This window comes from Suncus etruscus, chromosome 8 (genome assembly GCF_024139225.1).
Source record: "Suncus etruscus isolate mSunEtr1 chromosome 8, mSunEtr1.pri.cur, whole genome shotgun sequence".
Lineage (NCBI taxonomy): Eukaryota > Metazoa > Chordata > Mammalia > Eulipotyphla > Soricidae > Suncus > Suncus etruscus.
Window position 1 is genome coordinate 21197696 of NC_064855.1, and position 26613 is coordinate 21224308.

At 41.4% G+C, this 26613-nt stretch overlaps 1 protein-coding gene across 1 annotated transcript; it reads right to left on the minus strand.

The window, feature by feature from the left end:
- Positions 1–1209: 1209 nt before the first annotated feature.
- Positions 1210–25760, minus strand: LAYN (layilin). The gene is made up of 7 exons (XM_049778663.1): positions 25622–25760; positions 22451–22748; positions 17560–17717; positions 14933–14965; positions 13904–13987; positions 10885–10987; positions 1210–1630 (listed from the first exon to the last, which is right to left on the minus strand). The coding sequence occupies exons 1-7, from the start codon at positions 25704–25706 to the stop codon at positions 1270–1272; spliced, it is 1122 nt and encodes a 373-aa protein (XP_049634620.1). The 5' UTR covers positions 25707–25760; the 3' UTR covers positions 1210–1269.
- Between the last annotated feature and the right edge of the window lie 853 nt (positions 25761–26613).

Here is a 26613-nt window from a genome sequence, read left to right on the forward strand (position 1 = left end):
AATGCAGTAGCTTAGGGGTCGGAGAGATAGCATGGAGGTAGGGCATTTGCCTTGCATGCAGAAGGATGGTGGTTCGAATCTAGGCCTCCCATGTGGTCCCCTGAGCCTACCAGGAGCAATTTCTGAGTGTAGAGCCAGGAGTAGCCCCTGAGCACTGCCAGGTGTGACCCCCCCAAAAAAAAAAAACCTCAACTAACCAACCAAACAAAAAAAAAACAAAACAAAACAAAAAAGGAAAATACAGTAGCTTACAAAATACTGCCTAAGTGATGTTTTGTTTTCCACACTGTTGTCTGCCCTGAATAGGGCAGGTAATTGGGCAGTAAAGACACTCCTTACTTCTCTAACCCAGAGGTTAAAAATTATTTAAAAATAAGATATACACAAGGAATAGTTAAAAACATCTAGATTATTAAACTGAGAGAGGGAGATTGCTGGTGATTAAAGGTGTTCAGCTCATCGGTGTTTAAATAATTGATGGTAGGCCAAGAAATTTTTCTCTGAATTTGAGTCCAAATTTGAGTATTTTAATAGTCAGATTCCTAAAGCAAAAGGTTCTATCAATATTGATAGAACATTATTTTGAAGCTGCAGTACATAGCTTAAACAAAATAAAATGCTTAGTACCAGGAGTGAGAACACAAACTTAGTAGCCCAAATGCCAACTTCATTTTTAGTTTCTAAAGTATTTTTAAGTTGTGTATTTCCAAGTTTGGATAGCAGAAGAAAAAAAAAAAAAAAAGGGTTCCCCGGAGGCCACATGCAGAGGAAGGACTGTAGACACAGACTGACTAACATTCTGCTTCCTGCTTTTTATTTGATTTGATTCTCTGCAGAAACAAACAAAAAAGATACAAGAATTGCTGATGTGTAGGTCAGCCTGAGGCTAGTATCCATGTTTCTTTAAGTCAGTATTTTCTCTCTTGGTGATTGCATGTGTTGTCTACATAAAGCAAGAAAAACAGAACCCTGAGATGAAACTCTTAATAGCCCCATGATCACAACCTGACCACTGCCAATGAAAGTGCAGTCCCTGGAAAGTCAGTTATCACCAAACATCTGACATCTGTGTTTTACTCTGTGCATGGTGCTTTCTCATAAGGTCAAGTTGGATGAGGCTAGGATAAGGGATATGGTCCAAACTTGGGGATCACATGCTTACCCCCAGATCTGATCTCAGTACTTCCATACACTCTGAGTGTTTATCTTCTGAAAAAATAGGTGAATTTCTTTTCCTTTCTTGTTAGGTCAAGCTTTCTTCCATGTGCCTTAATAACCATATATTTCATTTTCCACCCACCCAGACTCCTTACTCCTCCCTATTCGTTCTGGGGAGAACTCATAAATGTCATTGGTCACAAAACCACTCTCTGTGCTCGCCAGCGTCACAAATCCACTCTCAGATGGGTTTACAGCCATGTTATCGTAGTCACAAGACATGTTGTCAGGTGTAGCTTCTCCTGAACACACTCGGAATGAAATGTTCTTCAGGTCCGGCCGGGTTTCAGCTAAATCCGCTTCACTTTGTTTTCGTATGACACTGTAAACCTCTAGGTCAGGGCTGTTTCCAGACTGAGGGGCAGGCCAGATGGTATGCGGTTCTTTTGTGCTGGGGCTTGACTCCTCCCTTCTCCTAGAGGGAAAGTAAATCAGGGCTGAATATTTTAGTCTAGGGGACTAAAAGGACCCCAGCACTTCCTGTGCAGGCAGGAGGAAATCATTCTGGGCAGCCACTCGTTGCTTTTCTAAGTGCGCAGCCAGAGACTGGTGTGGGAGGAACAAAACATGAGTGTGCTGTTATGTTTAAAGTGATCAGCAATCATTCCTGCTATCAGAGCATAGGACAGAGGTGGGTATCCCAGGGTTCCACAGCCCTTACAAGATTCATGGATAAAACTCAATAAGGAAAAAGACACACTTAACAACTTCCTCTCTTAGTAGTGAACTTTATCCCACTATTCAGTAAGCCAAGTTAAAAAAAATAGTAACAATGACTATCAACAATATCATAGATATTTGCATATCCCATTACAATTATTATTGATGCAAGGCACCTCAAGCACTACTAGATGTGACCCTGGTAGTACCTGAGCCACTGCAGGGTACAACTAGCACTACATTGCAAGAACAGAGCATAGAGCGTCAGACACGCCCTAATGGGCCAAATATCACAGCTAATGGCCTTTGGACACCCAAGCACCACTGGGGAAACCCCTATAAAAACTTATCTTTGCACTGGTGGTGGGATTGACCCTGATTCATTGTATGTCTGGAACCCAACTATGGAAAATCACAATGGTTTCAATACAGTGAAAATTAAAAATAAATTATCTTTGGAACTATAAATATGGTACAGGGTTTCAGGCACTTGCATTGCATGCTGCCAAACCTGGTTCAATCCCAGGCACTGTATGTGGCCCCTAAGCACCTCAGGAGTGATCCCTGAGGTTTAATTTAATAGAGACATAAGTAAGCTCTAAGTATTAATAACTTTGATATTGAGTTCTCCCAAAATATATTCTCTTTTCATTTCCACTTCAAAATTATGAACTATACTTACCACTAAATAAAACACAAATGTTAGTGAATCCAATAATCACTTTGGGAAGTATTTCACTAAATATAGAAAAGTATAGGGGCGATTCAATATGAAGTTGTTCTGATAAAGGGAGAGACGTGGCAAAAGCTGGCTCCCTGTGTGTGACACCAGGCGGGGAAAATCCGCGAAAGTACATCGGCCCAGTGGGGCTCAGCTGTGAAAGACTGTGAGTGTGACCTGTCTATGTCTGTCTACTGTCCTCTTGCGTGAAACTCTTGCGAGTGGGGCAAAAAGAGCCCCCAGAAACCTCGCTCGCCCAGACGCCATTTTCAGGGAGGGACTTCAGAGCATAAAAACCGGCTAAGCTTTGCAAGAGCTGGCTCCCTGTGTGTGACACCAGGCGGGGAAAATCCGCGAAAGTACACTGGCCCAGTGGGGCTCAACTGTGAAAGACTGTGTGAGTGTGACCTGTCTATGTCTGTCTACTGTCCCTCTTGTGTGAAACTCTTGCGAGTGGGGCAAAAAGAGCCTCCAGAAAACCTCGCTCGCCCAGACGCCATTTTCAGGGAGGGACTTCAGAGCATAAAAACCGGCTAACCTTTGCAAAAGCTGGCTCCCTGTGTGTGACACCAGGCGGGGAAAATCCGCGAAAGTACACCGGCCCAGTGGGGCTCAGCTGTGAAAGACTGTGAGTGTGACCTGTCTATGTCTGTCTACTGTCCTCTTGCGTGAAACTCTTGCGAGTGGGGCAAAAAGAGGCTCAGAGGAGCACGGCCGCTCCGCTTCGCTACGCGGCCGTGCACTCTTTCTAAGGAAATAACACCATTGCAACAAGAAGGAAAAATCACACTAAGAACGGCGCTATATCACAGAAGCAAACATTTCTCTCTGGACTGTCTTCTCTGTTGCATGCTCGGGCCTAAGATTTGACCCAGTGTGAGGCTTCATCCACGGAGGACTCCCCTCCCTTAGAGGCAAGTCAGCCCATCCAGAAAGGGAGGAGCCAGAGGAGTGTGCTGCCTACATCATCTAGACAATGAATACCACCACAACACGTAGAAAAACCCACAATACAAGTGTGACAATGGGAAACAACGCAGGCCAGCATCAGACATAGAGAATGAAGATGACAATTCTGAGGACCAGATAATGACTGAACAACTAATCAACCTCTCAGATAAGGACTTTAGACTAGCAATATGGAAGGTGCTCAACAGACTCCAAGAAACCATGGATCGAGTTGAACAGAACACTAATAAGAACCAAGAAAATATGAAGGCAGAAATGACAAAACTCCAAACTGAAATAACATGTCAACTAACAGGACTGAAAAAGTCAGTAAACGAAGTGAATGACAAAATGGATAAGCTCTGGGACAGGGTATCAGAAGCTGAGAATAGACTTGGTGCTGTGGAAGATGAGATACATAACAATTCCATACAGCAGGAGAGATTGGACAAAAAACTTAAAGCAAATGAGCAGACAATGGAAAAATTAGTCAAAGAATGGGAACAGACGAAAATAGAAGTCTATGATAAGATCAACAGAAACAACTTAAGAATCATTGGAGTCCCAGAGACCCAGGAAGAAATTTCCAGGAAGAATCAATGGTCAAGAACATCATTAAAGAGAAACTTCCAGAGCTAAAGAATATATGTGATCAAATCCTGCATGCCCGAAGAGTACCAACCAAAGAGACCCCAGAAAAACCACCCCAAGACACATCCTAGTCACAATGACAAATCCCACAGATAGACACAGAATTCTGAAAACAGCAAGATCAAAAGGGGAAATCATGTTCAAGCAAGCTTCCCTGAGATTTACAGCAGACCTGTCAACAGAAACGCTCAATGCCAGAAAGCAGTGGTGGGATATTGTGACAAGACTGAATGAAATGAATGCTTCACCCAGAATACTATACCCAGCAAAACTCACTTTCCGGTTTGATGGAAGAATACATGGTTTCACAGACAAAAAACAGCTCAGAAACTTCACAGACACAAAAACCAGTCTTAAGAGAAAAACTGAAAGACCTAATCTAAGACAAGACTACCCAAAAGACACACCAAATTTTGAAATAAAGATGGCGTTAAATCCCAGGACAATTCTTTCTCTCAACGTCAATGGACCTAAATGCACCAGTTAAGAGACACAGAGTGGCTAAATGGATCAAAAAACTCAATCCAACCTTCTGCTGCCTACAAGAAACGCACCTGAATAGTCAGAACAAACATAGACTCAAATAAAAGGCTGGAGAAAAGTTATCCAAGCAAACAACACCCATAAAAAAGCTGGAGTGGCCATACTAATATCAGATAATGCAAACTTTATACTCAGGAAGGTTGTAAGGGACAAAGACGGACATTTTATATTAATCAAGGGGTACGTAGAGCAGGAAGAATTCACTCTCCTAAACATATATGCACGAATGAGGGGCCAGCAAAATATTTAATACAACTGTTGACAATCTGAAAAATAATATCAACAACAACACAATAATTGTGGGGGACCTTAACACGGCTTTGTCAACACTGGACAGGTCAACCAGACTGAAACCCAACAAGAAATATACTAGACCTGAGGAGAGAAATGGAAGAAAGAGGCCTAGTGGATATATATAGGACACTCCATCCCCAGAAACCTGGATACACATTCTTCTCCAATGTACATGGGACATTCTCCAGGATAGACTACATGCTGGCACATAAACATACCTCCATAAGATCAGAGGATAGAAATTTTGCAGGCTACCTTCACTGACCACAAGGCTCTGAAATTATTTGTGAACTCCAAAGGGACTCAGAAGAAACACTTTAACACCTGGAAGTTAAAACAGCCTCATGCTCAATAACCAGTGGGTCCGAGATGAAATCAAGGAGGAAATCAAAAGGTTCCTGGAAACAAATGACAATAAAGACACAAACTCTCAGAACTTATGGGACACAGCAAAAGCAGTACTGAGAGGAAAATTTATAGCTTTGCAAGCACACATCAGGAAGGAAGAAGGAGCTTACCTGAGTAGCTTGATGACACAGCTAATAGAACTAGAAAATGCTCAACAAAAGGACCCAAGAATAGGAAGACAGAAGGAAATAACAAAGCTGAGAGCAGAAATCAACGAAGTGGAAACTCAAAAAACAATCCGAAAGATCAACGAAAGCAGAAGTTGGTTCTTTGAAAAAATAAACAAGATTGATAGACACTGGCAAACCTAACAAAGAAAGAGAGAGAGAGAAACTTGATAACTCGTATCAGGAATGAAAAGGAGAGATCACTACTGATATGACAGAGATTCAAAGGGTAATCAGAAACTACTTTGAAAACTCTACGCCACTAAAAATGAGAACCTGGAAGAAATGGATAAATTCTTGGACTCTTATAATCTTCCACGGTTGAAGGAAGAGGATGTAGCATATCTAAACACCCCCATCACCATTGATGAAATTAAAACAGTAATCAAATGTCTGCCGAAAAACAAAAGCCCAGGTCCAGATAGATTCACTAATGAATTTTATCAAACTTTCCAAGAGGAACTACTGCCAATCTTGGCAAGACTCTTTCATGAAATTGAACAACAGAAACACTTCCAAATAGCTTTTACTGAAGCCAACATCACCTTGATACCTAAACCAGACAGAGACGCTACCAAAAAGAAAATTACAGACCCAATATCACTGATGAATGCAGATGCAAAGATCCTCAACAAAATCCTGGCAATAGGATTCAATGCCTCGTTAAGAAGATCATCCACTACGAATCAAGTAGGTTTCATCCAGGAATGCAAGGCTGGTTTAACATCCGTAAATCTATCAACATAATACACAACATCAATATCAAGAAAAATAAAAACCACATGATCATATCCAATAGATGCAGAGAAAGCATTTGATAAGGTCCAACACCATTCTTGATCAAAACTCTCAGCAAGATGGGAATGGAGGGACCTTCCTCAATATAGTGAAGGCCATCTACCACAAGCCAGTGGCAAATATTATCCTCAATGGAGAAAAACTGAAAGCCTTTCCTCTAAATTCTGGCACAAGACAAGGCTGTCCTCTCACCACTCCTATTCAACATAGCACTGGAAGTACTTGCTATAGCGATTAGGCAAGAAAAGGATATCAAGGGAATCCAGATAGGAAAGGAAGAAGTCAAGCTCTCACTGTTTGCAGATGACATGATACTCTACTTAGAAAACCCTAAAGACTCTATCAAAAAGCTTCTAGAAACAATAGACTCATATAGAAAGGTGGCAGGCTACAAAATTAACACACAAAAATCAATGGCCTTTCTATATACCAATAGTAATAAGGATGAAATGGACATTAAGAAAACAACCCCATTCACAATAGTACCACACAAACTCAAATATCTTGGAATCAACTTGACTAAATATGTGAAGGACCTATACAAAGAAAACTATAAAACTCTGCTCCAAGAAATAAGAGAGGACACACGGAAATGGAAACACATACCCTGCTCATGGATTGGCAGGATTAACATCATCAAAATGTCAATACTCCCCAAGGCATTATACAGATTTAATGCCATCCCTCTAAAGATACCCATGACATTCTTCAAAGAAGTGGATCAGACACTTTTGAAATTCATTTGGAACAATAAACACCCTCGAATAGCTAAAGCAATCATTGGGAAAAAGAATATGGGAGGAATTACTTTTCCCAACTTTAAACTGTACTACAAAGCAACAGTTATCAAAACAGCATGGTATTGGAATAAGGATAGGTCCTCAGATCAGTGGAATAGGCTTGAATACTCAGAAAATGTTCCCCAGAGATACAACCATCTAATTTTTGATAAAGGAGCAGGAAATCCTAAATGAGCAGGGAAAGCCTCTTCAACAAGTGGTGTTGGCACAATTGGATAGCCACTTGCAAAAAATTAAACTTAGACCCCAGCTAACATCATGTACAAAGGTAAAATCCAAATGGATTAAAGACCTCGATATCAGCCCCAAAACCGTAAGATATATAGAACAGCACATAGGCAAAACACTACAGGACATTACAGGCATCTTCAAGGAGGAAACTGCACTCTCCAAGCAAGTGAAAGCAGAGATTAACAGATGGGAATATATTAAGCTGAGAAGCTTCTGCACCTCAAAGGAAATAGTGCCCAGGATACAAGAGCCACCCACTGAGTGGGAGAAACTATTCACCCAATACCCATCAGATAAGGGGCTAATCTCCAAAATATACAAGGCACTGACAGAACTTTACAAGAAAAAAACATCTAACCCCATCAAAAAATGGGGAGAAGAAATGAACAGACACTTTGACAAAGAAGAAATACAAATGGCCAAAAGACACATGAAAAAATGTTCCACATCACTAATCATCAGGGAGATGCAAATCAAAACAACGATGAGATACCACCTCACACCCCAGAGAATGGCACACATCACAAAGAATGAGAATAAACAGTGTTGGCGGGGATGAGGAGAGAAAGGAACTCTTATCCACTGCTGGTGGGAATGCTGTCTAGTTCAACCTTTATGGAAAGCGATATGGAGATTCCTCCAAAAACTGGAAATCGAGCTCCCATACGATCCAGCTATACCACTCCTAGGAATATACCCTAGGAACACAAAAATACAATACAAAAACCCCTTCCTTACACCTATATTCATTGCAGCTCTATTTACCATAGCAAGACTCTGGAAACAACCAAGATGCCCTTCAACAGACGAATGGCTAAAGAAACTGTGGTACATATACACAATGGAATATTATGCAGCTGTCAGGAGAGATGAAGTCATGAAATTTTCCTATACATGGATGTACATGGAATCTATTATGTTGAGTGAAATAAGTCAGAGAGAGAGAGAAAAACGCAGAATGGTCTCACTCATCTATGGGTTTTAAGAAAAATGAAAGACACCCTTGTAATAATTTTCAGACACAAAAGAGAAAAGAGCTGGAAGTTCCAGCTCACCTCAGGAAGCTCACCACAAAGAGTGATGAGTTTAGTTAGAGAAATAACTACATTTTGAACTGTCCTAATATTGAGAATGTATGAGGGAAATGTTGAGCCTGTTTAGGGTACAGGCGGGGGTTGGGTGGGGAGGAGGGAGATTTGGGACTTGGGTGATGGGAATGTTGCACTGGTGATGGGTGGTGTTCCTTTTATGACTGAAACCCAAACACAATCATGTATGTAATCAAGGTGTTTAAATAAAAAAAAATTAAAAAAAAAAAAAAGAAAAGTATAGGGGCAGGAGCAATAGCACAGTGGTAGGGTGTTTGCCTTGCGTGTGGCTGACCCAGGATGAACCTGGGTTTGATCCCCAGCATCCCATATGGTCCCCCAAGCCAGAAACGATTTCTGAGCACATAGCCAGGAGTAACTTCTGAGCATCACCAGGTGCATCCCCCAAAACAAATATATATATATATATATATATATATATATATATATATATATATATGAATTTTATTTTATGAATTTCAAAGTAGCATACTGAGAAGTGGTCCATAGACTTTATCAGTCTGCTATAGGGATCTGTGACAGAAATAGAAATGAAAAAAAAAAAAAACAAAAAACAAAAACCTCTGAGATAGATCTTCTCCTCAAAGGTAAAAACCCCAAATCTGAGGTGTTATGTAAAATAGGAAGGGAAAACAAGCTGTGTGAAAAAAGATGTATATTATTATTCTGAATATAATAGAAAAATTTAAATTACTAGGAAATAATTTAATAATCTCAATAATTGAATTCCTTTCAAACTGGTCATCAAAGGGAGTTGAACTTTGTTTTTTTACTGTTGTTTGTTTTGTTGTTTTTCTGGGGGGCACACCCAGTGCTCGGGGTTACTCCTGGTTCTGCACTCAGAACTTGCTCTTGACTCAGAGGACCGTATGGGATGCTGTAGATCCAACCCGGGTCCATCTTGGGTCAGCCCTGTGCAACGCAAACACCCTACCACTGTGCTACCACTCCGGCCCCAAAAGAGTTGGACTTTAAACTGGATCTAGCTGCCTGTTGTAAAAGAGGAATATTCAGCCTTTCTTATGTATGCCATGAGTCTAGAGAGGTTACTGAGGAGAGCTCTGAACAGTTCAAAAATGGTAGCATATCTTAAGAAAAGATAATCTCTTGTTTACTTCACTGTGGATGGAACTGTGGAGGGTGTAATTTATGCAAAATAGTCTCACTTATATATAAAAGATAAAGCAAGGGAATATATATAGTACCAAACAGTTGGCAAACCATAGTCATTAGATTATAAAATTCTGGTTACCAAGTAGACAGGGTATGCAGTGGGAATGAACAGGAGGAATAGAAACACACAAGGACAATGATGGAAGGTAGTGAGAATTTCGGTGCAATAACTTTGTACATCAGTATATAAATATTAGCACTATTTTAACCATGCTGCCTAAGCTGTGATAAAAGAAGTCATTTTTATATGTTTTCATGTAAATTATAAGCAGGTACTTTCTTGTGATTTGGTGTAGCTATTTCAGTATACTTAGAATACTTATATATTTTATTGAAAGTAAAGTCAACTTATTATGATTTGCTTTTTCATTTGAATTAAGTTTTAGATACTTACAAAGTGGGTTAGCAGTTTTTCATATACTCACTAGTCATTCCTTAATTCATTCAATAGATTTTGGAATGAGAGACATACATTTCCAAGAATATCTGTCTGGGTGATGGGTGGAAATACAGGAGGTAAATTACCACTCAAGTGGTTTAAAAAAATACTCCTTCCTTAAAACTAAACAAACTAGACTAAACTAAAAAAATGTTGGGGCTGGAGCAATGGCACAAGGAATAGGGTGTTTGCTTTGCATACGCTAACAAAGGACGGACAACAGTTCGATCCCCCAATATCTCATGTTGTCCCCCAAGCCAGGAGCGATTTCTGAGCACATAGCCAGGAGTAACTCCTGAGTGTCACCGGGTGTGGCCAAAAAAAAGGGGGGGGCGGTGAGGTGGCACTAGAGGTAAGGTGTCTGCCTTGCAAGCGCTAGCCAAGGAAGGACCTCGGTTCGATCCCCCGGCATCCCATATGGTCCCCCCAAGTCAGGGCAATTTCTGAGCACTTAGCCAGGATGAACCCCTGAGCGTCAAACAGGTGTGGCCCGAAAAACCAAAAAAAAAAAAAAAAAGCCAAAAAAATGTATAAGCACCATTTAGATCACAACCAAGAACATTGCTTATTACTTTTGCCCAAAGACTAGCACAAAACTTACTCTTAAATCTGCACTGGTGATTCTGTCATAGCTACTGTGGTCATTGTTAAGCAAACATGGCCACATTCAAATCTCAAAGAATTTAGAAGATTTAAAGGTTTACATGATAAAGGTTGTACTTGCCTCTTTCGACAGATCCATATCCAACATACAAATGTGGTGACCACAAGCAGGAGGAAAAGAGGTATGCTGGGGATTAGGATGTAGGCAAGATTCAAAGCAGTGTCTGCAAGGAGGAATGCACATTATTCTCATTAGAGATGTTTTTATATATTTAATAAAACACAAAAAAGCATAATTGATAATGTATTCCAAGGAATTCTTTCCTACAAGGAAGTAAATATGCAGATACCCTTTTAGCAGAATCTCCTAGTTTCAATAAATGAGTATTTTATACCAGTTCTTCTCCCCCGCCCTAATTTTAAACTTTATTGATGTACTGATTTATTGTTTTTTGGGCCACGCCTGGTAGTTTTCAAGGGTTACTCCTGGCTCTGAATTCAGAAATCATCCCTGGCAGACTGGGGGACCACATGGGTCTGCTGGGATTCGAACTGGTTCTCTCCCAGGTCGGTCACATGTAAGGCAAAAGCCCTACCGCTGTGCTATCTCTCCAATCTCGCTACCAGTTCTATTATTCAAAGTAATAGAGAAAAGAATTTTAGGGGGTCAGAACAATAGCACAGTGGGTAGAGTGTTTGCCTTGCACGTGGCCAACCCAGATCCAATCCCTGGCATCCCCATATGGTCCTTCAAGCCTGCTAGAAGTGATTTTTGAGTGCAGAGTCAAGAGTAACCCCTGAGTGCCACCTGGTGTAGCCCCCAAACAAAAACAAAGTTCAAATTTTGGGATCCTTATAAAACATCAGAAGAGAAATTTTATTATCTATCTTTCCCTCCAGAGGAAAAGATTCATTTATTGTCTTTCCTCTCATAATAATATAGACTATGTTTGGGGCATGTTGATGTGTTTAACTGTAAAGACAAGAAACTAAAATGGGATAGAAAGACAAGAGAGGGAAAAAGAATCAAGCCAGAAGTCTCTGTTATTACCAGGAAAGGGAAAGTCAAACAAAACACATTGATCAGCCTGTAGAACCTTTCCAACATTTTTGACTAAGACTAATTGGCTCCAGTTGGGCCCATGAACCATGTGACTGTGAACAGTCTGCCTCCTGACCTTTTGTGTTCTTTGGTTCTTAGAACCAGAGACTCTCCCCTTAGGGAGAAATCAAGAATTAAGGACCCAACCCCATCCTACTCACATTGGGCCAAGAGTCCCAGCTACCCAGAGGCTGTTGCTTTGCCTTTTTATAAGACTGTAAACCTCACAACCTCTAAAAACTAGAAAAGAAAGAAAACAAACAAAACTCAAACCAAAATTCTACTCTAAATTCTGTTGTCATAATAATAAAAATATGAGCAATAAAATGCCACTCACTTTGTACTTTTTTCCAGAGCCTTTTCATGCATTGTAGTTAATATAAAGTGAATAATTTGACTGGCTTTTGTTCCTGTTTCCTGGGAGAGAGGCCGAAATTCTTGGGATTTCCCACATTTAGCAGTGACTTTGTTATTCAGGGATTACTCAGACCTATTAGAGTTTATGCTGAGGAAAATTATCTGAGGATGAGTGTGGAGGAGGTACTTATGGGAAAAGAAGGATGCCTAGGGATTGAATTCAATTCTGTGACTCATGAACAAATCAAACAGATCTATGTAATGACATTCAATAATGTCTGCATATGAAAGCTCAATATAATTCTCTGGTGGGTGAACTTGTATTGAAGGGTGATGATTTCATAGAAAGAATACACAGACACTAAGCTTCCCATTTGGGAACTCCTATAGACCTTACTCTATATGTTTTTAATTTGGCTGATCTTCCTATCCTTTATCATAAAATATAGTCAGAACTATAATGCTTTTCTGAGATGTAGCAAATTATTTTTATTATTATTTTGGTTTTGGGGGCCACACCCGGTGATGTTCAGGGATTACTCCTGGCTCTGCGCTCAGAAATAGCTCCTGACTTGGGGGACCATATGGGATGCCAGGAGATCGAATCGTGGTCTGTCCTAGGTCAGCCGTGTGCAAGGCAAACACCCTACCGCTGTGCCACTTCTCTGGCCCCATATGTAGCAAATTATAAGACCTGAGGGGATTTTAGATTTCAGCCAACTGATCAAAAGTGTGGGGTTCTGATGTCACCTAAACTCGTTTTTGATGTTCTAAGTAAAGTTGGGTAGTCTTTTTGGGAGCTGAGACCTTAATCTAGGGTGGCTAGGGTCAGAAATGGATTATAGTGTCACTGTACTATGTTTAATGAGCACTGTAATGCCTTTTGGTTAATAAGAAAAAGACTATTACTTACATTCACAAATGATTAAGCGAAATTAAGTAGTTTTTAAGTTTCCCCAGCGACAAATCTTGCTCTTGAATATTCCATTAGTAATTTAAATTGTACTTCCCATTTTCTTTTGTTTAACTTTAAAATGGTTTTACGTATTTTCTTCATTTCACAAATGAATATTAATTCATGGGTGTTATATATCATAGACCTCTCTCCTTTGCCTCCTACCCACATCATGACTTCTTGCTGGTTCTGAGCTCCAACTTCATTCCAGATTTTCACCTCTAGTGTAGACTAATCTCTCCAATTGTCTTACAATAGCTCTAACTGCATGTTTCACCGATGAAAGCTAATGTTTAATACAGTTTTTATGTAGTCACTAATGTTTCCATTCCAGCTTTCAAGTAGCTGTGGAAAGAACAGAGCAAGGAATATAATCCTGAGTAATTTATGATGCAGAGTACCATTTTCTAGTTTACCCAGGAAAGTATATATTTCTTTTATTTATTTCTTTTGCAAGGTAATCTCCCAGGCAGAGCTCAGTAAGCCCGAGGTCACTTCTGGTGATTTTAATCTGGGCTAGTGGTTCACTGTTAAGGCCTAAGGATGCAATGTTGTTTAAGCTTAGCAGTGGTAGGAATTACTCAGGCCACAATCATTGGTGCTGGGGGTGTCTTGCGGCATGCATCTGGAAATGCTTGGGGGACCATGTGCTTCTGGGGAACAAATTCATGTCAGCTGTACATAAGGTATGAATTTAACTCCTATACTATCTCCCTGATTCCTTACCTTTATTTTCTTTAAATATTTCTTTGTCCTCTTCTTTCTGTATATCTTCTAAAAATGTGTGTGTTGCTGGCTCTATTCCTGCACCTGGAAAGAAACACTGCACTTGAGAACCCAGATAAAGGCATCATAATACAAATACTCTGGGATCCTAAAAGCCTTAAAATGGGAATTAATTTGTTGGTCTAGAGACTTAATTGTCTTCATTTCTTTTTTTTTTTTTCTTCTTTTTTGGTTTTTGTGTCACATATGGCTGCACTCAGCAGTTACTCCTGGCTCTATGCTCAGAAATTGCTCCTGGCAGGCTCAGAGGACCATATGGGATGCCGGGATTCGAACCACCAATCTTCTGCATGAACGGCAAACGCCTTACCTCCATGCTATCTCTTCGGGCCCCGATTGTCTTCATTTCTTGGTGATACTGTTTTTTTTTTTTTTTTTTTTGTGGGCCACATCCGGTGACTCTTGGTGGTTACTCCTGGCTATGCGCTCAGAAATTGCTCCTGGCTTGGGGGACCATATGAGATGCCAGGGATCCTTCCTAGGTCAGCTGCATGCAAGGCAAATGCCCTACCTCTGCACCACCACTCCGGCCCTTCTTGGTGATACTTTTGTTGCCAAGAATTAGGTACTGGAATAGCTATCAGGCATCTATGCACATAACATACTGAGGTGCTAAAGGGAAAACTATGACTTATTTTTAGAATAAGTCATTTTAGTTATTATTTTGACTCACATTTTGTCTCATTAGATTGTCCCTTTCATATAGTCAGTTATGAAAATAATATGCCAAACCAAGTTTACTTTTCATGTCTGAGAGGCATAGGCAACACTAGAGAGTGAGATAAATGAGCTATTTGCCACAGCCAGAAGTGGTTTATATTTCATCAATGGTAAGGGGAAATGCCAGTGGTCTTTCTATTACAAATTATATGTTTATATTATATGGTCTAAAGAATATTTGGTTTTAAATTTGTAAAGAGAAGCTATGAACCAATATAAGATAACCAAAATCTCAAATGATAAACTTACCTACAGGCTTTGTAGAAGGATCTGTTGGTTTTTCTATAAAGAAAGAAATAAAAATATTAATTGAATTTTCAACCATCTGAATAAAATGGGCCAAAGCACCTGCCATTTATTTGCTCATACATAAATATACCATCCTACATAAGAACTCAACTTATCAACATTGATGGTTTTTCATCTAATCTACATACCTTAATCAAATTCTGTCACCTGTCATAATCTCATCAGCATCATCACCATCAATGCCATTGTCATCATCCAGGGTCCAATCTAGGATTGGATTTAGTTATTATGAAAGAAGGTGATATTTAGCCTGAACTTGAGGGTGAGAGTTATCACTGGAAAGGGGGAGGATATTGCAAATAGTAGAAACAGCAATGAAGAACTCCTGAGGAATTTTGTAGAGAACAAAGGGGAATGGGATTCTGAGAAAAGAAAGGGTCATAAGAATTGTGTCCAGAGAGACCAGAGTCTGATTATGTTCATACTTTTAGAGCACGCTGAGGTGTGGGAGCTTATCTGGAGGATAGATAGCTAAAATGTTTATTTTTCCCACATGTCCACTTCTATCTCCTAGATGTATACTTTATCCTTTTCTGTCTATGGGCTGATCTCTAAGAACCTTATCATGGAAGTTTCTGTGTCTTTTTGCCTTCTGGTTGAACTTAATCAACTGAGGCACTGGCAAGAGATGAGAAGAAAGAAGAGAGATGGTCTGGTGTTTTTCCCTCTGCCTTCTTCCCATATCATTGTTGTTAATAGTAGCTGAATTCTTGGGTTAGAACTCTTAAAGAGGTGGCTACCCTGTGACTTCAGGCTTTTTCTGGTTTCTATTAAAATCATCTCCTTCTCTTACATTATGGATAGTATCTGAGCAAATCACCATCTTACTTTTTACCTGCCATTTTCCAAATAGCTTTCTATTTTACTTTCCTCATTAAATTATTTGAGTGTGTCATCTTTTTTCCCATAAAGACTCAAATTAATAGAGGCAAGAGCAAAAGCAAGAACAAAAGTAAGAAGACATATGACTATTTTAAAAGTTTAAACTTTTGTGCTTCAAAAACTAAAAGAAGGGACCAGAATGGGTAGAGTGTTTGTCTTGGACAAGGCCAACCTGGGTTCAATCTCCAGCATCCCATATGGTTCCCCAAGCACTGTCAGGAATTACTCCTTAGCACAGAGCCAGGAGTAACCCCTGAGCACTGCTGTGTGTGGTCCCCAAACCTAAAAGAATATGAAAACTTATGTCAAAAAAACCTCACATTAAAAAAAGATATATATGTATATATATATATTGGTTTTTGGGCCACACCTGGAGGTGCTCAGGGGTTACTCCTAGCTATCTGCTCAGAAATAGCTCCTGGCAGGCACGGGGGACCATATGGGATGCCGGGATTTGAACCAACCACCTTAGGTCCTGGGTCTACTGCTTGCAAGGCAAAACACCACTGTGCTATCTCTCCGGCCCACATTTAAAATATTTTAAAAGTACAAAATTTTAAGTCATGGAACTAAAGGGGTATAATTTAACTAAAGTGGTATAAAGCCCACTTTGTAATAAATGTCTTGCTTTTATTGCTCTAAAGAGGCCACCTGCTAGACAAACCAGCCCTAGTCTTTATAGATGCCTTTCTGGAGACAGCTCTGTTTGATGGGGAAGGCCAGATCTCTGGAGATAAGAAGAAATCATTCAAAGTGGTAAATAAGGAAGGAAATTTAAAAGCAGGCAGCAGCAAAAGTTGCAGCAAAAGCATCATCAACTTCAAATAATTAAGAAGTTATAGATTTGTTTTATCTCCAACTAGATAGAACTAACTAAGTAGTCCACCCATTTCAGGAGAGAACACAGAATTGGGTCCAAACAGTTGATTTCAAGGATGTTAGAAACTTAATATTTAAATGGTTATTCATATATCACTTTGTGCTTATATTTAAGTCACATATAATGGAGGAATTTTGAAAATTCCCACAAGACAAAAAAACAGACTTGTAACCAGTTCAAAACTTTTAACAGATTTAGAAGTAATGCAAGGTTCAAGTTGTAAGTCATCAGTATAGCATAACATGGGACCTAAAGCCTGCTCATGTGAATGATCATTGTCAGCCCAATGCCTATCAGCCTACTGTCAGTCCAATGTAAAACTGTATTTAGCATCTGCCTCCTCTGGCCATTGTTCAGATCCTTAAATGCCCCAGTAAATAACTTCACATGGTTGTTAGAAGGCTTGATAGAATGAGAAACTTCCTCTCACAATTCTTATTCTAAACTCCAAGATTTAGCCTCACATGTGGAAAGAATAAGAATCTGTGTCCACTTAGAGGATACTGTTTCCTGGTCTCATTATTCTTGATTCATTGTACATCATTACATCCTTTGTTTTCTTCATCTCTACTTCGCATCTAATGTCATTTGCTTTCCTTTAATATGTTCTCAATGAGGACATTGAGGAAGTGTCTACCTTTCCCTTTCCAAGAGACCCCAATGTTTAACATTCACAACAAGTTTTCTTGGAGACTGCATTCAAATTTTTGAATTTTTAATTCCAAAATTTTTGGAACCAGCAGCTGCTGGTTTGAGAGAGGAGGTGAAGAATTCAACTACATATCTAGGAGGGAATTTTTTTTACCATCAGAATATTTGCAAATGAAATTGTTCTTCATGTTGCAGTGGTCGTCATTCCACTGGAACATGTAGGGGCCTCCGATGCCAACGGGTGCTGATGGCTGATGGTACATGACCACGCAGACCTCGCTGCCGCAGGAAGGCTCATCCACATACCAGTTCCTGTAGGAAAGGGATAAAAATGGAGGCAATAGGAAAAGGATACTCATGGCATGGAAGTCTTTGCTTTCCTTTCAAGTTCCAATGAGCCATAAACTTACAACTTTAAGTATGAGAAGGGGGAGAGTTGAACTGAAGTCCTGTCAGTAAGTAGTACCATGTGCTCTCTATGATGGACATCCCAGTCAATCATTGACATGGCCTCTTTGCATGGACCATGTGATGCCTGCAAAGTAATTATGAGAAGAGCAGCTAGCAGAGCACTCTGGATAACCTTCTTTTTTCTTTGTTTGCTAACTTATTTCTCTCTGTGTCTCTATCTGTTAGTTGCACTGTACAGTGCTTATCTCATCTAGGGTTTGCTTTTCACTCCCTTCTATGTTTTTCAATGGCTGCAACTGCCTTCCTACCCTAGCTTTGGGACACAGATAAAAAATTTATGAGTGAATTTTACCAAACATTCAGAGAAGATTTGCTACCATTGATCTTTAGTCTCTTTCAAAACATCAAAAAGGTGAGAATCCTCCCTAATACCTTTTATGAAGCTAATATGCTCATTGCCAAAGCTGACAAAGACATGACCAAGAAAGAAAACTACAGACCAATCTCATTAATGAACATGGATGCAAAAATCCTTAACAAAATCTTAGCAAATTGAAACCAACAACACAGAAAAAAGATTATATATCATGACCATCTGTGTTTTATTCCAGGGTTGTAAGGATGGTTCAATATATGCAAATCAATCAACATTATACACCACATCAGTAAAAGAAAGGATAGAAGCTACATGCATCAATGGATGCAGAGAAAGCATTTGACAAAATCCACCACCCTCCACAAAATAGGTGTGGAAGGAGCCCTCCTCAAAATAGTAACAGCTATCTATAAAAATTCTCCAGTCACCATTATTCTTAATGGCAAAAAACTGAAAGCATTTCCACTTAGGTCAGGCATTAGGCAAGGATGTCTACTGTCTCCTCTCTCATTAAACACAGTATTAAAAGTTCTAGCAAAAGCAATCAGACAAGAAAAGGAAATCAAAGGAATCCAAATCAGAAAAAAAGAATGTCAAACTCAAAGGAATCCAAATCACAAAAGAAGATGTCAAACTATCTCTATTTTCAGATGACATGATGATATATATCAAAGACCCTAAAGAGGCCAAAGAAAAGCTCCTAGAATTAATAAACCAATACAGCAATGTGGCTGGCTACGAAGTTAATACATAAAAGACAGTTGCATTTCTTTCTACAAGTAACAACTCAGAGGAGAAAGAGATCAAAAAGTATCCCATTTAAAATAGGTCCAAAACTATCAAGTACCTAGGAATTAACCTAACAAGAGAGGTGGAAGACCTCTCTCAAAATGTCAAAAACATTACAAAAACGTCGAAACACTTCAGAAAGAAGTTGAAGAAAACCTAAGGAAATGGAAGAACCTTACATGCTCATGGATTGGAAGAATCAATACAATCAAAACGACAATCTTACCTAAAATACTATATAGATTCAATGCAATCGCTATTCAAATTCAGAGAACACTCTTCAAAGACTTAGAGCAAGCAATTATAAAGTTTGTGTGGTACCATAAAAGATCTAGGATAGTCAAATCAATATTGAAAAACAAGAGACTGGGAGGTATCTCATTACCTATTTTGAAGCTCTACTGCACAGCCATAGTGATCAAAACAGAATGGTATTGGAATAATGATCAATTTTCAGACCAATGGGTCAGAATAGAATATCCAGTGACAAATCCTCAAGTATGGTCAACTTGACAAAGGCGTCAAGAATTTAAAGTGGAACAAAGACAGTCTCCAACAATGATGTTGGAACAATTTGATACCTATGTGTAAGTAATTAAAGATTGATCCATAAGTCACACCTTATACAAGAGTCAATTCAAAGTGGATTAAAGATATTAATATTAGACCCAAATTTATGAAATCCCTTGAGGAAAACATAGGCAGAACACTCCAAAACTTAGACCTCAAAGAAGTCTTCCATGCTAGGATGCCAATGGCAAGAGTTGTATCAAACCTGATTAAATGGGACTACATCAAGTTTACTGAATGGGAGAGTAGATTATGGGTGTCAAGTCCCTGAATAAAGTTATGTGAAAAGACATGGAAGTAGGCATAAAGGATGAGAATTTATCATGCCATTTATCATGCCAACCAGAAAGCATCTAGCATGGAAGAGACACTAAACAACTTTGGACATAGAAGGTTCCTAAACCTTCCTAAAATTGATGTCCACCTATCCTGCTTCAGGGCCTTGATCAGAATGGCTGTTCAAAGGCTTAAACAAAATTTCATCTATCATCAAAGAATACCATATAACATCTGATCAGGGCAAGGAGCTACTTTATCACAAAGGAAGTATGGGAGTATGTACCTGACCAGTGAAGTTGCTAATCATGTCACAAATTATACTATTTTGTAACTGCCACCCCAATAAGAGGCATTTTGGAACTAGGTGAGGAACTGGCTTAGCGGCAATACTCTCTGGGGATGGACCATAATTCTCTAAGATTAAGTGACCTTAATTACTTTTATATTTACATCTGAACCTAAGTGTGAGAGTACATGGGTCTGGGAGTCAAGGATAGCCACACTTTTCATCATTGGTAGTGGCTTATTTTTTAGAATGTGTGATTTTTACATAGCTACAATCCTGATCTCAGTGGCGTTAGAGGTTTTTGTTTCCCAAGGAGAACATTTTTTTTAGAGGAAGAGTCTCATTGAATCACAAGCTATGGCTGCTACCTGGTAATTTTGGAATCTAAGAATCTAGGGACCAGCAGTCAAGAGGAACCATTGAGATTAAAGTGATAGTACAGTGGATATGGAGCTTTCTTTGCACATGGTTGACCTGGGTTTGATCCTAGGTATTCCACTGTGTGATTGAGTGATCCCTGGACACAAATCACGAGTAATCTCTGAACACTTCAGAGCACAACCCCGCCCCCCCAAAAGAAGAGCCATTATCTTGGCAGGAGGAAACTGCGCCTAATCACGAGAAGGAGGTAGATCTGCTTTTATACATTCTGAAAAGCACTCAGATTATCTCCTTGGATGCTCTTCTTACCTGCTCAATTGTGATGGCAAATAAAAAAGTGCGATCACGGGGCCGGGAAGGTGGTGCTAGAGGTAAGGTGTCTGCCTTGCAAGCGCTAGCGTAGGATGGACCGCGGTTCGATCCCCGGCGTCCCATATGGTCACCCCAAGCCAGGGGCGATTTCTGAGCGCATAGCCAGGAGTAACCCCTGAGCGTCAAACGGGTGTGGCCCAAAAACCAAAAAAAAAAGTGCGATCACTCTAGCTTGAAAAGCACAAAGTAATTAAGGCCTTCCATTCCTGAGATTTTAGGATCTATATCATGCCACAGATAAGCCATTAAGACTCTGTGAAGTAGATAGTGAAAGTGTCTAAACTGGACATTAGAGAAGAGAGAACAGTCAGTATTAATTATGACCTTGGAACTAGCTGCAGTGATAGAAAGTACAGTTCATCCTGTTATTTCTTTTTTTTTTAAATTACTCCAAGAAGAGAGATGCATAAGAATTCTTCAGGAGCTACTGCTCCCAAAACACAGATGAAGATATGGATCTGATGAAAATAAAAGATGGACATTGACAGATTGCTCATCTGCCATTTTAAATATAATAGGTAAATATCTTTATATACTATGCATGTTAATATTTTGTTTTGTTGTGTTTGGGCTGCACTTTGCAATACTCAAGGCTTACTCCTGGCTTTGTGATCAGGATTCACTCCTGGTGGGCTTTGGGGACCATATGAGGTGCTAGGGACAGAACTTAGTTGGGGTACACTCAATGCAATTGTCCTTCCTACTGTACTATCTCTACAGCCTTTCTTTTCTTTTTTTTGGGGGGGGCAGCCTTTCTTTCTTTTTTTTTTTTTTTTGGTTTTTGGGCCACACCCGTTTGACGCTCAGGGGTTACTCCTGGCTATGTGCTCAGAAATCGCCCCTGGCTTGGGGGGACCATATGGGACGCCGGGGGATCGAACTGCAGTCCGTTCCTTGGCTAGCGCTTGTAAGGCAGACACCTTACCTCTAGCGCCACCTTCCCGGCCCCCAGCCTTTCTTTCTTAATAGATTATTAGCTACACTTTTTTTTGGCTACAGTGTTTTATTGACATAAACATTTTATTGTAAAAGTATATCAACTATGTTAAATTTGCTATAAATGTTATAACTTATAACTTTTTTTGTGTTAGGTGTGTCTTCTAATTTTGATATTTTTGAGTTTTATCCACATCACTGCCTTTGTTAGGAAAGATGGTAGCAACACAATAGTGCAGGGTAGTGTGTGATTGATACTGGTTTTAGGAGGGCCTAAGTTCTTAACTATCTATGGAATTAGATCTTAGCTTTTATATTTGCATATTATCATAATTTCCTAAAGCCAGAAGCCCAATCTTGAGTCAGTCCCATCGACCTCCAACTTCTCCCTGAGGTTCCAGGCCCCAAAGTCCAGATAACCTTTAGCCCTTGTGCTATTGAAGCAGTGCTTCTGGTTTATTCTACTCAAACTGATCTCACTGAATATGAATTGCATTCAGATCTGAAGCTGAGTCATCTCCTTTGCTCCACTACTACTATTTGAATGCCACTGTACAACAGGCTTCTATACATAGGGCTGTGTTTTCTTTCACTGGTATAGAGTTTAGTCACACGAGTTAGCAACCCTGGGTTTCATGCACTTACCTGAATGCTGATGTACTGCCATCAGTCCATGCATAAAGGTCCTGGCAGGCTGTGCTATTATTATGTTTCTTCTCATGCCTCCTGAGTCCAATCCAGAAATCACCATCAGATGCCAGGAGGTTTTCAATGAACTTTTCTATCAGTCTCTGTTCATCTTCAGACTCAATGCTGACTAGCTGGCCCCCATCTCTCCTGCAGGCAGTTCTGGCTTCTTCAAAATTTATTCTTTGAGAAGCATCATGAAAGTAGATGACTTTATAGCAAGGCCTCTGGGTCCCTCCTCGGCAGACTGGCTGCCCTAGAGAAAATAAGAAGTCAGCTTATTTCAGCGCCTCCCAAAGTATCAGAACTGAGATGCTTAGTGGCATCTAAGTGAAGCCTTCATAGGTAAAAAATCTGATTACTCCTCGGTGGACTATTATTATGTCAGTTAAGGTTCTAAGAGTAAGTTTACACCTTTTCCAGAGTAAAGCTGCAGCAATTAAAAGTCTAATGTTAGGGCCAGAGAGCACAGTGGTAGGGCATTTGCCTTGCACACAGCTGATTTGAACAGACAGTGGTTTGAATCCCCAGAAGCCCTGTGCATACCAGGGGGGACCATATGGGATGTCAGGAATCAACCTCAGGTCCTTCTTGAGTCGGCCACATGCAAGGCAAACACCCTGAAACATTTCTATTTTTATATTTATTTATTTTTAGTTTTTGGGTCACACCTGGTGATGATGCTCAGGGGTTACTCTTAGCTCTGTGCTCAGAAATCGCTGCTGGCAGGCTAGGGGGACCATATAGGATGCTGGGATTCGAATCACCATTCGTCCTGGGTCAGCTGTGTGCAAGGCAAATGCCCTATCACTGTTCTCTCTCTCTCTCCGATCCTCACTATTTTTATTTTTTAATGTGTGCTGGAGATTCCCCCCCCCCTTTTTTTTGTTTTTGGGCCATACCCGACGGTGCTCAGGGGTTACTCCTGGCTGTCTGCTCAGAAATAGCTCCTGGCAGGCATGGGGGACCATATGGGACACCGGGATTCGAACCAAAGATTCCCCATTTTTTAAAAATATATTAAATTATATATTAATATTAATACACTTTGACCAAAGTGTATTACAAATTATTCACAGTAGTATTTCAGGTACATAGTGACATTGAATCAGGGGCATTCCCACCGCCAATGTTGTCCTCCCTCCACCCCTGTTCCCAGCATGCATCCCATATCTGAATCTACTTCTGCAGCTGAATTAGCTCCCTCCTTCCCTCCCTCCCTCCCTCCCTCCCTCCCTCCCTCCCTTCCTTCCTTCCTTCCTTCCTTCCTTCCTTCCTTCCTTCCTTCCTTCCTTCCTTCCTTCCTTCCTTCCTTCCTTCCATACACAGCTATGTTTAGGGCTTACTACTTCCTCTGTGCTTAGGCATCACTTCTGGAGAACTTGGAGGACCATATGTGGTACCAGGGATTGAACCTGAGTTCAAGACCCCTACCCTCTGTGCTCTCCTTCCAGCCAGCCTTGATACTGGTGAAAACCAAATTTTAACAAAGGGAATCTCTTGTAAGAAGAAAATCTAATTATGAGTAGTAGGTATGACTTGCCACAGAGGATCTTGGTTTGAGAACCTCTTTCTGGACTTCATGGAATATTCTTTTTCCTAACTCATTTTGCAGCTGTTCATGGAACCAGATAGCCTTCATTATTCACTAACTGTCCAGCATACAGGGCACATGGTCATAGACAAAAGCTTTTTCAGTGCTAAAAGGAAACAGCACAACAGATGATCCAGGAAGTTCTCGTGATTTCTAATTTTCTATTACTCTTCAACTTCTTTGGTAAAGTAATTCTCAAAAAAAGCAGCAAGTTAAATTAGTTTTATGGATTTTCCCTTTCTTGGGGTCAGTTTTCTGAACTGAGATTATAATAGAATTGCCCACCAGCAAATTAGGAGACCTCAAAAGCAGGAACTTCTCTAGGGGAAGGAGTGTTCTAGAGAGTAGGAGTGGACTCTGCAGTTAGGAGTGCAGAGATTACTTGTCTGGAGGTATCATGGTCAGTTTAGTTTCTGATTCCTTAAAATGAGTCAAGAAAAAAAAAATACAACAAAAACCTATGAACAGCCTGGATCCTGGTGTAACACCAGCTGGAGTTGAATTTCTTGGCATTTCATTTCCACTGTTGGATTACAAGGGAAACCCTAACACCTTCCTGTAACCCGTTTCCTGTATGGTCTGGCTTGGCTTGGAGACTCAAGTAGGTGGGTGAATTGCCAAAGAGCCAGGGCTGGAAACAGGCCTGGCAGCGCTTCTGGTTCTTTGGCCTTCAGGAAGCATCTTTCTCTCCCCATTGACAGGAAGGGAAAAAAGGTGGGAGGGTCTTTTCTTCCCCAGACCAAGCCTGGGCTTCAGCAGCCCGAACCCAGCTAATCGCCCCATATACATTCTGAAACCAGTTTAAGACTGTCAGTCAGCTGGGCCTACTGGGGTGCAGTTTCACACTCCCCCGACATCGACGTCGTAAGCTTTGTCTCCGCACCCCCTGACTCGCCCTAACCCCATGCAGCATCACAGCAAGATGCGTCGAAAGCAGACACTGTACCTCCTCCGAGGTCCAAGTCCGACGCTGCAGCGAAGGGGCAGAGGAAGGAAACAGAGAGTCATCTCGGAGTCAGGCGGGGCTAGTCCTGTTAAGGGCTCTAGTGCTCCCTTAGTGCAGCTGGATTCCGCCCTCCTCCTCTTCGCTCTCCTCCTTCCCAGGGAAGGGTCAGGGTCCCGACGGCACAGCCACCCAAATTCATCCTCCCCGGCCTCTTGGCAGGGCCGGAGAGCGGGTGATCCCGCACTGAGTTTGGGTCTTGGAGACCACTAAGCTTGACCAGGGAGGGATCTGGCCAAGGGGTGCTCACTGGGGCAGATCCTTTAAGGTCCCTCATTTACGCACGCACCCCCAAATCCGGCTACCCATCTTGGGAAGGAACCTGGAGCATTCCAGGACAAGAAGGGAACCCGCGTGGATCAGTCACTGCTAGGTGATTTGCTCCCCTAGGGGCTGGGAGAGCCAAAGAGCTGAGTTCTGTCGTGGGACGGGGACAGGAGACACCCATCACTGTTGAGGACCAGGGAAGAGGCCCTGAAGACAGTAGGGGGTTCAGCAAAGGGGTCAGCCCATGCAACCCCTGGGCACTCACCGCTCAGCAGGCGGCCGGTCACGGCCCAGGACTCTGCCAGGAGCGTTGCCAGCAGCAAGGCTTGCAGGACCGCTCCCGGTTGCATGGCCGGGTTCGGTGGGAAGCTGCAGGCGGCTGGGAGAGGGAAACCTGGAGCATCGAGCATGACCACCACGGTTGCAGCAAGAGCAGCAGCATCTCCTAAGCCCGACGGAGCAGGCACCCGCAGGAGGCGGGGAGGGCTTGGAGCCAGCGGCCTGTCGCCCCTCCGCCCCGTGGGACGTCACTGCTGGAAGGGCAGCCCAGCCCGCTAGCCCTTCCCTCCAGCCACCCCCCATCCATCCCCCTCTGCTTCCTCCAGAGGGCTCCGGGCCAGACGCCAAGCAAACTGGGGGGTTGAGGGTGGGTTGGAGAGTCGAGGAGAGCCAACTCCCTGCCCAGCTCCTAGCTTCCTTCCCCCACACCCCCAGCGACCCGGCATTTGCCTCGGGCACTGGGCCCAGGAAAATCCCCGTCTGGCTTTTCTGAAGCCTGGTGATAGCACTTGCTACTAAAACACAGGACCATATCTCTCCTGCACATTTCTGAGCAAAGGGACAAATTCTCCCTGCTCTGGTCTACAGTGAGGGCTGCAGATACCTAGTCCCAGTGAGGTCTGCTGGTACACCCAGAAGGGTCAGGGAAAAGGAATGGTAGATCCAGATGCTCAGAGTAGACAGTGTGGCCTCCACCAGGCAAATAAGAGGACAGAGAAATTAGCCTACCCAGATAAAGTGGTGTTGGTGTTCTGGCTGAGAACATTGCAGCTGCACAGAAGCCAAAGGGTTGCATTTGAGCTCAGCACGGAAATTGTGCTGTTGTTTTAGCCTGGATCCTGCAGAATAGTGCAGGGTTGGCCTTGGACTGTCATAGAAAGAAGAGGATCCCCCTCTAAGAAATCATAGCCCAGTTCTCTCTGGAAAAGCTTTCCTCTCTAACCTATCCTCTCCCCAGACTCCCACAGCAACTCTTTC

Excerpts from the sequence above, each read along its gene's own strand:
- LAYN (XM_049778663.1), bottom strand. The coding sequence starts at position 25,706 with ATGCAACCGGGAGCGGTCCTGCAAGCCTTGCTGCTGGCAACGCTCCTG. Across the intron at positions 22,749-25,621 it reads GACCGGCCGCCTGCTGAGCG|GGCAGCCAGTCTGCCGAGGA; the intron begins GTGAGTGCCCAG and ends TATTTTCTCTAG. Across the intron at positions 14,966-17,559 it reads CATTTGCAAATATTCTGATG|AAAAACCAACAGATCCTTCT; the intron begins GTAAAAAAAATT and ends CTTTCTTTATAG.